Source organism: Cygnus atratus, chromosome 4, assembly GCF_013377495.2.
Source record: "Cygnus atratus isolate AKBS03 ecotype Queensland, Australia chromosome 4, CAtr_DNAZoo_HiC_assembly, whole genome shotgun sequence".
Classification (NCBI taxonomy): domain Eukaryota; kingdom Metazoa; phylum Chordata; class Aves; order Anseriformes; family Anatidae; genus Cygnus; species Cygnus atratus.
Window position 1 is genome coordinate 17,502,773 of NC_066365.1, and position 12,771 is coordinate 17,515,543.

General features: G+C 35.1%; 1 protein-coding gene across 1 annotated transcript in view; it reads left to right on the forward strand.

Annotated features, from left to right (window-relative positions):
* Positions 1-12,771, forward strand: part of TUSC3 (tumor suppressor candidate 3) — a 119,815-nt gene that overhangs the window by 97,897 nt on the left and 9,147 nt on the right. Inside the window, exon 8 of the mRNA XM_035537732.1 lies at positions 11,522-11,596. Coding sequence (XP_035393625.1) covers positions 11,522-11,596 — 75 coding nt within the window. The remainder of the gene's footprint in view (positions 1-11,521; positions 11,597-12,771) is intronic.

Below are 12,771 nucleotides of genomic sequence, written 5' to 3' on the forward strand. Positions count from 1 at the left end.
CTGGAGATGATTTTTGTACTTAGCTTTATTTCTGTGGCATATTTTCTAACAAGCAAAATACTGGTATTGCACTTAGCAGCAGATGAAACTAGCTAAGTGTTTCATTTAATGTCTTTCTGATGACATTAAAAACTGATACTAAGCTCCTCAGAACAAGAAGGAGGCGTTATTTCATTTCCAAATTCCAGGTTTTGATTCATTCTGAAGCTCTTTAGATATGGCTAATGGGGGCCATCTTACTGAGGGTGGAGTCCACAGTATCTTGCATCTTGGGTGAAGGTTCCTTTTAGAAACTGAAGAAAAAATAGTAATAATTGTATTTTGACATAGACCTTGCTGAACTTCTGACTGCAGGATAGCAAGTAAAATTTTTAATAGACCATTTAAAAAGCAGTTAACTCTTTATGTAAGAGGTAGCCCCTTTAATTCGGATATTCCTTTTACTTTATGAAATTAGGATTTCTAGGTCTTTCAAAATCATTTACACGTGCTAATTCCAGACTGTGTTGCTTGATATCAAATGGTCATGGAGTATAAAAAAACATCTCTGATCAAACCCCATTTCTACTTGTTCCTGGAGCATTTTAGTCAGAACAGTGTGGCTCCACTCTGTGGCAGAGATCTTATCTATCGAAACTGTAACATCAAAATCCACACATTTGGCTTGGCATCCCAATGTAATTTTCCCATTAGGAATGCAGTACAAGGTACCTGGTTGCCAATGCTCAAGCTGATCCAGAGCTAATAAACATTGCTGCACACACACTAATGCCTGTTCAGCCACTCAGATGGCACTCAGAAACAGGCTGTTATCTCAGGTATGGAGCAAATACGTGGAGCTGACATCCAAAAGTGCCTGAGCTAATAAATCCTTGTGGGTGAGTACCTGGCAGAACAGTAAAAGAGCATGTTTGGATATGATTTGTGGTGCTTGTAATGTTATACACTTCTGCCACTGTGACTTTCAGGCTGTTACTACTCAGAAATCTTGAGGGCTTTATGCTATTCTGACAATACTGGTATTCAGCTTTGTTGTTGTTATTTGGCTTTTCTTTCCCTTGTCTTGGAGAGTTAATTTCAGTAAATAATCGTGGAAGTCACAAAAAATGCTGATTGAAAGGGACCTCTGAAGATCACATACCCCGAATTTCCTTTTAAAGCAGGATTGTCACCAACAATCTTGTCTTCCATATCCTTGTCTAGCCTTGGTATTGAAAAATGCTGAGGATGAAGATTGCATAATCTCTCTGGGCAAATACAGAAGTGAATTTGTTCCTGGCATCCATTGTGAACCTCCCAGTCGGCAGTTCATGGCTTTGTGTGTAGCAATCTTGTCTGTCATAATGTTTGTTGACTTCCATTTGGATTTTTTTCCAACTTTGTAGAATTAGTGGAGTCTTCAGCAGTATTTTCTTGCAAAAAGGAAAATATTGTCCAGACTGGTTCTACCCCAGTTATTTGATTTGGAATGAGTTTTGTTTAAGGTCTGGTGAGTTTCAGGAGTAGAATAATGAGATCCACTATGTTTTAGCTTTTTTATTGCCTAGCAGAAAACAAAAGGCACGGTTTGCTTTTATTTATTCTAGTTTGCAGATCACCCCTAGTGTAGAGAATGGGTTAATGTTGATTTAAAGAGAAAGAGTAAAAGTGAATAAAAGTTAGGTATAAATTGAGTTTGAGGTTGCTCTTAATCTTTCATAAATATATGCTTGTTTCTCAAGTATGTTTTTATTTTTCTTTGAAATTGACTAAATTTGGTTTCCTTCTGAGGAGCAAGAGAAATGGGTTATCATTTGCAATCGAGGAAGTTTTGTGTAATATGACAGTATTTAGCCCTACATCAGCCTGATGATCACTGCTTCTTCAAGCAACTATGTGTAATTTACACACACAATAATTTGAGAGGTTACCTAGAGTTATATCAATATTGTGACTTTCTTAAGGAGTAAAAAAGTGATCAATAAGTCATAACAGTCTATACCTGCTGTAGAATAAACATGGCAGACTGTGCAAACAAAAATATTTAAAATAAGAGCATAGGGTAGATTTATTTAAACAGAAATAGTTATGTTGTTGTTGTGGTTGTTAAATGGATATGAAAGCAGTAACTTATGTGGAGCTACCAACATGCTAGACATTACACAGTCTATAATGCAAAGTTTTTGCTTCTGAAGAGTGTGAATATCTCTGAGGAACCTGGGACGGCATAATTTACATAAATGAATAACTTTATTCACATAAGTAATCCTGATAAGACAATGTATTTGTTGGCTAGATATCTAATTCGAACACATAAAAAGAGGATATATCTAAACACATCATGATTTAATACTAAGACTTAGCATCTTCTCAAGATATCATCACAGTTTACATCTTTGTGTGTAAGTGCGATGGTCACTGTTAAGCAGATCTTTAGAGAGGGAGAGTACAAAAACAAAATATCCAACCATAACCAGCAATTTATGGATTTCTGAGCCAGGCCTGACGTGCAGAATATTTTAGCTCCTAAACACTGATGAATGAATATATTCTTACTTCTTATTAATCCTTTTTTGAACTAGTTATGGCACAGCATTCTGTAGCAATTAATTTTTGTAGTGTTAACTTTATGTAGCATCCTTTAGTTACTCCTTTAGATTGTTTGGTTGGTTTTTAGGCTATAGTTTGAACACAGTAAATCTATTGTGTGTATTTATTCCATCATAAGAAACAGTGTTTTGTCTGTTCATTTCCTTCCTTCATTCCTTCCTTCCTTCCTTCCTTCCTTCCTTCCTTCCCTTTTTCATTCTATCCGGGTCTTTATAAAATTCATCATATAGGCTTCGTTTTCGTTTCTCCTTTCCAAATTGAAAAATCCTACTCCTTCCTTATGTAGAATATGTTCCAGGCTGCTGGTGTCTATTCTTTCAACCCTTTCTTGGCAGAAAAGGGGTCATAGATAATGAGTCAGCAATAAAAATCAGGTATTTATAGACAAATAGTGAGATTATGACTGCAGAATTAAGAGCTGTCTTTTTAAGAAAGGAACAATATAAAGTAAACTGAGCAATCAGTGTTATTGTTGTTAAATATAGCTGAATACAGATAGGGTATGCTGAGTTTAGTAAACCAAACAATGGAATGTGCAGTTCTGGGCTGTAATTATGACTCTGTGTGAAGATACAACGAGAAAGGTACAGAAAGGTAGCAAGGTTGGAGAGTGTGTGTTGAAGGTAAAAGACTCCTTTAATTCTTTCATTTCACTAACCAGTACTTCTAATGAATGTCCATTTTCATCAAGTTTTTCTGTCACTCCCTTAGGAAATAAAATTGATTTGAATGTAATGAATATATATTTTTCTTTTTGCCAGGAAAGTAAATCTTTCTAATGCAGAGTTAAGTTTAAAAGTTGCAGTAAATATTTGCACTATCAAAAGAGTTTCAGTTTTCATTAAGCAAATTATTTGATTGCAAAGGAGATAAATCTAAAAGCACAATTATAGGAATTAGCAGTTACTTATAACCTGATAATCTTCCACATTATTACTGTTAAACTTACTTAACTTTGATGCTGATAAAAACATATGCACCTAAGTGAAAATGGAAATCTCTCCACTTTGTTAATTTGAATTCCCAAGACAGAATTTAATGTGACAGCTGTGTAGGTGGATATTAGATGTTGATTGAAAAGGAAAAAAAAAATCCGATTGGTTATGAAGAAAAAGACAAATCTTTTCTATAGCTGTAAAATTACACCTATTATGAAAGACATTTCCTGTCCTACAGAGTGAATTTAATGAAGTGTATTAAGTGCCTCTTTGGTGTAAGGGAACTTAACTATAGAATAAATTTAAATGAAAGATGCCTTCCTGTGTGTCAATGCAAAATGTAGTCACTGAGTGTAAGAACCTGAAATTTTGAGTCAACGTCGGTAGAACAATGCTCATTTAGATCTGTGTTCTAAGACACTATCAGTCATGCATAATGGAATCAAATTATGTCCTCCAGAGATTATATAAAAGTAAAAGAAGGTGCTAATGAAAGCAGTGATGCAAGCTTTTTATTTGTTCGATCATAAGGATAAGGAAAAAAGGGAAGATCACCACAGTGGAAAAAGATGGAACTAATAGCACAAAATTACAGCATTTTTAAACATTTTTATTAATTAACTGTGGAAATCAATGTCCAGCGCGGCAAAACATGGTGCATATTTTCTATAATCTACTTAATCTACTTGCATTTAGGCTCTAATACTGTCTCTCTGTTAACCTTGTAAGTGCTTCTGGCTCTTTTGGAGGCTACCTGATTCCTCTCAAATGTAACAATGCATAAGGAGATGCTAATTAGAAAAATTAGGAATACTGTGGTTGATGTTTCCTTCTATTATCTCATTCTCCCTCTGCTTTCATCTCAAAATAATTCATAATATGATCTCTTGAGAAAGACCCTAAAGTTTGTTAGATGTCAGTGTGATGCACAGGGACTTTAAATTTACAACTGGGTTTTTGTCAGTACAACATACAATATAATTCTATTTCATCAGCTAATTGAATGATAATTTGGTGAGTTACTCTCTGATATGATGTGTGTCCTGTGTATGAAATTGCTATCTCTGTAGTTTGGTAATTTTCAACCATTTTCAATATCTGTATCTCTAAAATTTTCCAGTGGAAGTACAAACCCCTGAGAAACAAATTTAGTTGTGGGCTGCTCTGACAGTTGCCTGATTTTCCTCATTTGCCTTTTGTGACTGTCTGACTACTAGTCCACAGACCAGAAGACATTCACTGACCACAGGCTAAAGTCAACAGAATTTTTCAGGATTTCTTTAGCTATCAGTTTAAATCTAATGGGTATTTTAATTGTTAAGAGACACATTTATTTGACTGAAAGATGCAGAAACATTGTCTGAAGTTAAGTTTTTTTGTACCTTTTGTATCCACAGACAGTTTTTAATAATTCAAATAGTCCTTGAGTACATTCATCTGAGGATAAACTGTATCTATTACGGTATCGTACAGGTCTTTAAAAGTGAAGCAAAGTACAATACCAGCCTAGAGTCATATTGGTGGTGATTTATGATATAGAAAAATAATCTGTGATATTCTTTAAAAAATCTATAGGTGCTTAGAGAGAGCAAGAAAGATGGTATGTGTGCATGCTAAAGGATTAGTTGTATACTAGCAAAGAGAAGAGGCAACGTACTAGACCAAGTATAGCATTTGTAAGTGCTTAAAAATAATGTAAAGCAAGGAAACTAAAATACTGCTATATATCTGCTTGTTCTGGTGTACACTTCTGTGATTCATGTGCCTCTAGGACAGAAAATTTCTAGAGGCAATTTATAAAGCGTAAATAAGGTCAGAAATAATATTTGTTTTGTACAATGGCAACTACACTACAAAAATTTGTAAGATGGACAGGACTAACCCTGAAATTCCATCAGATATAATTTACAGAACTGAAAAGGTCATAAATATTGAAAGTAAAATTAATCTCTCCAAAGTTCATTTTAAATGTGATCCTAAAAGGCAACACCAATATGAATAATTAGGATGCAAATCAGGCTGGAAAACCCTGAATGGAGGGATGAATGTTTGATTAGTGATTTAGTACAAGCCTAAGCAGGTATCTTTATGCTATTTTGTTGCAGATGAATTAAAAAGCATTCCAGAATCTTTCTCTACTCCTAAAGCTTTTATAAAGTCTTTCCATTTTCTAATAAGTAAGAGCATCACTGGAGGTCAGGTTCCATCAGATTATTTGTGGATTAAAATGATAATCTTTGTGCAGTTCTCATGGATTGAAGCTGACATTAATTGAATGAATAATAAAAAAACTTTTTTCAACATAGGAGACTCTATATTAGTATCAAATTATTTCTCTGCTCTGTAAAATTGATGAAAAAGCACGAAAAAGAAGAATGGTGTATTTTGCTTGGTACTGGTACGGTTGAAATGCAGACTTCTGGTATCTTTACAGTTATGAACTGCATGTTTCAATGAGTTGAGAGGAACTTGAGTGCCAAGACTAACTTGTAAAAGCTGTATACCTTCTAAAATTCTGGAAAGCCATTTGGTGTATCTGAGGCCAGAGCGTCTTGAGATGAGTAAGAAATGGAGCAAAGGGGGCAGGAGACTTGCAGGGGTGAATAAGGAATTCCTGACAAAACTCAAACATAAGTTGGAGGTATACAGGAGATAGAGCAGGGACCAAGTGGGGTGAATATGGCGATGTTGTCAGAGTGTGGAAAAATGTGACAAAGAAGGCCAAGAGACTGAGGAATGGAAGAAAGCAAATGTTACTCTAGTCTTCAAAATGTGCAAGAAGGGAGCTGCAGGCCAGTCAGCCTCACCTCAGTCCCTGGAAGGGGATTCCCTGGAGATATTCAAAAGCTTTCTGGACACAATCCAGATGTAACGTCCACTAGGGGACCCTGGTTGAGCAGAGAGTTTGGACTAGATGATCTCAGCCATTCTGTGTAATGTTCAGGGTTGTTGCTGTGATGATCAGTACATCTACGTTCAGGCAATTAAAAGTATTGAAGTATGTTCTGATCCTGTACAGTTTATAAGTAAATTAAGCTCATATTCAAATCATTTTCAAATTATGCTCCGTTTTCTCAGCTTATGATTTAGGAGTCATCCTTCTTTGCTGAGATCAGACATACAGAGATTAGTATCTTAAACTTGCCTCAGCCCTCAAGGCCTGTTGAACCATCCACTGGGATGGTTATGATCTAATTCAGAATTGATGATACATTGAAGAGCCAAAGTGGAATATTAGAATCGTTCATGAACTGAAGTGACAATGTCATGAAAGAAAATGAGAAATGTTTAATTTCAGAACTGTACTTTTTGTCTTGATTATTATCTTCACACTAACATAAAAAAGTCAGATTCTCAAGGTAGAAAAGTGTACTTTAGAAGTACTATACCTTGTTTTCAAGAATTGCACATAGCTAAAGAATATCTCCTAAACAGAATGATTGGAATGTGTGTTATCTTGGGATGTGTGTTATCTTGGGATTTCTCAAATGTAAGTTGAAAGTTAAATACACCTTGAAATGGTTCAGTTAAAGAATGTGTAATGTGGTCAATATTTCTGAAGTTACAACAGGTATTTTAGAGGTTTAAATATTAGCAGGAAAAAGTTAAGGCTGGTATTTCTGTAGGTAAGTGGGATATGTCCTTCTCATAAGGGGGCAGTAAAGAATTTTATCGTTTTACTTACTATTACTCAAAGAAAAAAAGGGGGGGGGGGGAATAAAGTCATAGATTTTCCTGTAGATCTTGATACTCCTTCACAAAAAATGTATGTGCTTTCCTTTTACCCACACACGATAAAGTGAATGAGAGGTTTTTAAAGTTCAAGGGATAACCTGTCCCTATTTTAGTTAACAATAAACTGAACACAAAGTCGAGTGGATGAACATTTTGTCCTCCTGTTGTTCTTGCTTATGAGTTATTAAGCAAGCTGCGTGATCTGCAGCTTTAATGTAATTGTTTCTTTATGTGAATAGTGTTAATGTAGGTTTTGTTTTTCACTCTTGGCAGTAATCCAGCAGATTATGAATGAGACCACCAAACTTTTTCACAAAGGTAATGAGTTGTCTATCAATTAATGTTCTCTCCCTTTCCTCCCCACTCACAACAGATTAGGACTAAATTTATGAAGAAAAGATATAAATGATACATCACATTAATACATTTATGGATTACCAGATTTTCTTCCTTTTGGGCACTCTGGCTGGAATTAGTAGCAATTAATTTTTCAGTCAAAGCATGCTAATAAACAGCAGCCAGAATTTACTAGTAATCACTTTCATTTTGTAGGGTATCTATCATTCTGGAGTTTGTTGATGCAATGTTTATTTTTGTTTTTTAATACTTCCACTCAAGCATCTTGGCATTTACAGAGCTAAATATTATGCTCTGCTACTTCTGATCATTTTATAAATAATCTTATGAATTTTGGTGATCACTGTTTTTCATCATACTATTAAACTGATCTCCCTCATGTATCAAAATATTTGGAGCCTTTTCAAAAGAACTAACTGAATTGTGTATGTTGTCAATTTCTATGAAAAGTATGTACCAGCTGGGGAAAAAAGGGCAGCAGAATTTCAGTAGGTAAATCATTCCAAATTTAAAAATGAGAAGATATTTAACTGGATTTGCACACACACAAGCTTCCTACAAAAGGATACATTTATCAGAAAACATAAGCACCTGAACTTGAAACATTTGCTAGCCATGGTTTATCTGAGTGCCACATTTCCCTCATGTTTTCAGAATAATTGCATAATGCATAGTAACAGGGATAAAGAGAAACAGAAAATAAGTACATCTTTTAATGCCATCTTATTTTTTGTGCATAGAAAACTGTCCAAGTAACCAATACTGGAGAAATGTGTTATCCTAAAAGATTATCTCTGTAGCTAGGACCGTTGCGTTATTTTGTGAAATATCAAAATAATGTAAAAAAACATGCAGTATTAGGAAACAGCAGCCCAATATAATAAGTTAGGCTAAGAATTCTGTGGTAAAAAGCCAATGATTGCATTGAAATCAGAACTCAGTAAGACTGATTCTTTTGCTTCAACATCATGAAGTAAGTGACGCTCACTGTTAGAGTGTGAAGTTATAAAGCTGGTGTCATTGACACTAACCAAGTGAGGCTAAAGTTAGAAAGCAACAACTGAAGCAAAAATAGTGACAGTGTGAGGGAAGTTGCAGTGGTAATGATGTGAGGCTCCAAAAGAGTTGGGACAAAAAATAAGCATAGTTCACTGTGCCAGTGCTCCGTCACCTGCACAGTAAAGAAGTGCTTCCAGATGTCGAGATGGAACCTCGTGTTCCAGATTTTGCACTGAAACAAACTATTCATTAGCTGAAGCTTCAAACTCCTTGTGTATTTACCTACTAGTTTTATTCTTGTTTTTCTTCTACTTTTCATCTGCAATCTTCCCAGTAGTAATATGTCTATGTCTGATGCATTCTTATTATTTCCAGGTTATTGTTGCTTTCAGTTGTATCTTAAATGACTAAAGTACTTAGGTATACAATTCTACATATGTTAATATCTGATTAATGAAACTAACATCTTCTAAGATTCACAATGAAGCATCCTGGTGCACAAGTCCCTTGAAATCACCAATTCCTTTAACACGGTCAACGGACCCTGGCTCTGGACAGCATTGTATTAGGAACAGAGTCAATAAATTTTAGACCTTTTCTTTCAAAACAGGCATTGAAAAAGGCGATAATAGTGATGCTGATGTCTCTCAACATAAATTTAACAAATTCCTATGTCTATTGATTCTGAGTTTCTGATGCTTTGGGGAAAAACAAACAAATTATAAATGGCCTTAAGACTGGGAATTGAAAGAGATTTTTCCCCAGTATTGTTGGGATTCAGTTACAGTCTTTTTTGATTTTCTCTGCCTTTAAGAATTTTGCATTTTTTCTCTAGGTAAAGTAGGACAACATCATCAGAAAGACAGGGAGTGAGTTTAGGAGGAATTAGATCCCCAGTTTTTCACTCCCCAGGCAATTCTAAGCAATGATTTTGTGCAGAACTTGAATATAACCATTCATTCCAAAGGGTCACTCTGTGCCTTATACCTTGTACATGTGTGAGAAAAGTAATTCAGGCTACTAATGTGTTGCTAGTGTCTAATTCAGGACTGTAGATAAGATGTCTGTACCCAAAAGATTGTTTATACTTGTATTTCTTTGATATTGCAGTGATGAGTATCTACCTCTTTTCAACACTGATGCTTATTTTTGTTAATCCCGTTATTCAATATTTGACTTTTCTCATTCTTCATGTATGAAATTTAGAAGTCTCAAATGTGAATCATAGAATCATAGAACAGTTTGGGTTGGAAGGGACCATCTAGTTCCAACCTCTCTGCCATGGTCAGGGATACCACCCACTAGATCAGCTTGCTCATGGCCTTGTCCAACCTGGCCTTAAACACCTCCAGGGATGGGGCATCCACAACCTCTCTGAACAACCTGTTCCAGTGCCTCACCACCCTCTGAGTGAAGAATTTCCTCCTAACCTCTGATCTAAATCTCCCCTCTTTTAGTTTAAAGCCACTCCCCCTAATCAGGCTGCTGATCTCCTCTGAAGTGGGATGATGTTAGCATTGACATGCTTTTAGCTTTTCCAGTGATAAGACGAGGGGAAATAGCCTCAAGTTGCGCCAGGGGAGGTTTAGGTTGGATATTAGGAGAAATTTCTCCACTGAAAGGGGTGTGCAGCATTGGAATATGCTGCCCAGAGAAGTGGTTGAGTCACCATTCCTGGAGGTCTTCAAGAAATGTGTAGATTTAGAACTTATTAGCATGGTTTAATGGTAGACTTTAGTACTAGGTTAAAGGTTGGATTAGATGATCTTAGAGGTCTTTTCCAACATGAATGATTCTATGATTCTATGACATTTCTAATCATTTTGCCCTGTCTCAGTTTGAAATTGTATAACTGTGATTTAAGATGTCTTTAAGAATTTTGGTCTAATATTGATCATTTCTAACATGAAAAAAAAATGTTAATACAAATATTGATAGGATTGGTGCAAGTATAATGTTAGAGGATGCACATATTGTTCATGGCTGTAGCATGTTTGAAGTATCTCTCGTGCATTATCTGTGTAGGTAAATTGGAATACATCTCATTCTTAAAGTTGATAGTCTGTCATCCTGCTACCTAACCCCAGAGTCAGTAAAATTTAAAAAAACTCCTTATTCAAGATTCAGTTGTCTCAAAGTTTGTATTTTCTGACGTTGTGAAATATAACTCACATGACATGCTCCTGCTTCAGTGTGGCATTCATGCATGCCTCCTCCTCAGAACAGATGTTAAGCACAGTAGTAACCATTCTTTTTATTTATACAATTTCAAATAAACAATTAAGTGAATGGTTTAAAATCTTGCTAAATTAGTTAAATTGCTTTATCATTATGTGCTTGTTTGTATTTGTAACAGTAATAATTAGGCAATAAAACACTGCAAGTGACTGAGGACTTTGCCTCTGGGATGTTTCTCTGCTGAACTATTAAACAATATGACACTAAAGAGGGAGCTAATATCTGTCTAGAAGCAGAGGAAGATAAAGCAGTCCAACTGCTTCAATTTTCATTTAAATAAATAAATTGTGTGCAATAACAATGATTTCTGGTTTTAGTCTCCATTGTCTAAAATCCTTTATTTCCAATATACAGAATATTGGAAGATATTGGGGAATATCTATTTCCATAACTCTGCAAAAGTTGTGTGTCGTACATGAGGACTTACCCTTTAAAGCTTTTTGAACCTCCTATCCTCTTTTATGTCGAATGCACAAAGGAAAATGTTGCTACCTACTTTTGCTACAGGTGAATCTATTGTTACGGTATAGATTGTGGTATGCAGCTTTGTATGTATGTAAATACTTTTTCATTTTATTACCTTTAAAACTTTAGTTTTTAGCTGTACCTTTGTGACTTTCTGAGGTATCCACACATCTGCTGTTTCCTTGACAATGGCAATACAGATGCTGCTATCACCATGGGAATGGTACTCCTGAATGAAGCTGCTACCTCCAAAGGGGATGTTGGAAAGAGGAGAAGTAAGTTGCTTATTACAATTAAGATAATGTTTGCACAATTAAAAGATACTGAGAAATTACAGATGAATCTGATTAATCCTGATTAAGTTTTCAAAAGGTATCCCTTAAACCAAAGTTTTGTGGTGTGGAGAAGATAGTGTAAACCTTCAGGAGATAAAACTGCATTCATATGAAGTTGTAGCTGTAAAATATATATATATATATGTATGTATATATGTATGCATGAATATGTATATATATAAATGGATTAAGCATCCCCAGCCAACCTACAGGTTGACACAGCATCTCCACGACGTAGTAAGGCATAGTGTGAATGATTTTTGGCTTAGGATTATGTTGAAAGTCAGTGAGTTAAAGAACAAGAGTTCAAAAATATTGTTTTTAAAACATGAATTCAGGCATTTAAAATGCTTAAGATGACAGCATCGGAAGGAGTGGAAAAAACTCTCTTACTTGGTACACTTTGCCAATATCGTAAGTTTCCACAGGAAGGAGAAAGCCCAACAATATAGAACATACCCTATTCTGTAATGTCTAAAGATTCTGAAATGCAAGTTTAATATTTTTCTGAATTTCATTGTCATTCAGAATATTTAAAAGATTTTGGCAATAAGTCGTGTAAGAACATGATATGAAAGTATATAACTAATACTGATTTTGAAAGAGACATTGACATGAGTTTAATTGGCATGTGATCATAGATCCAGGTTGCATCTGGATGTGTGAACGTAAGCATAGTGAAATAACAACGGACTACAGTACAAAATCAAACTCCTTTCTGCTTGTGGTCCTTACGTGAATGCTTTCTGTGTACTTGCCTTGCATTGTTTGTTCATGCTTAGTTATTTATTTATTCATGTTTTGAAATCATATTTGTGACTAATGATTTTTTGATGATGAAATGTGTTTATAAGATTTGTATATGGCTAGTTTTCTTAAAATAACTGCAGAAATCATATATTTAAATTGACATATGTCGGTTTTCACATGGCCAATTTTAATGAAAAAATGCATCCGTTTTCAGGTTCACTGACTTCATGGTTGCTTGTTCTTTGCTCAAAGCCAGCCACTTTTGACACATAAATATTGCAATTAAATAGCAAAGGTTTGCCTAGGCTAGGAATAGTATAAGAAAAAAAGCTTTTAAAACCAAATTTGCTCATTAGAACCAAAAT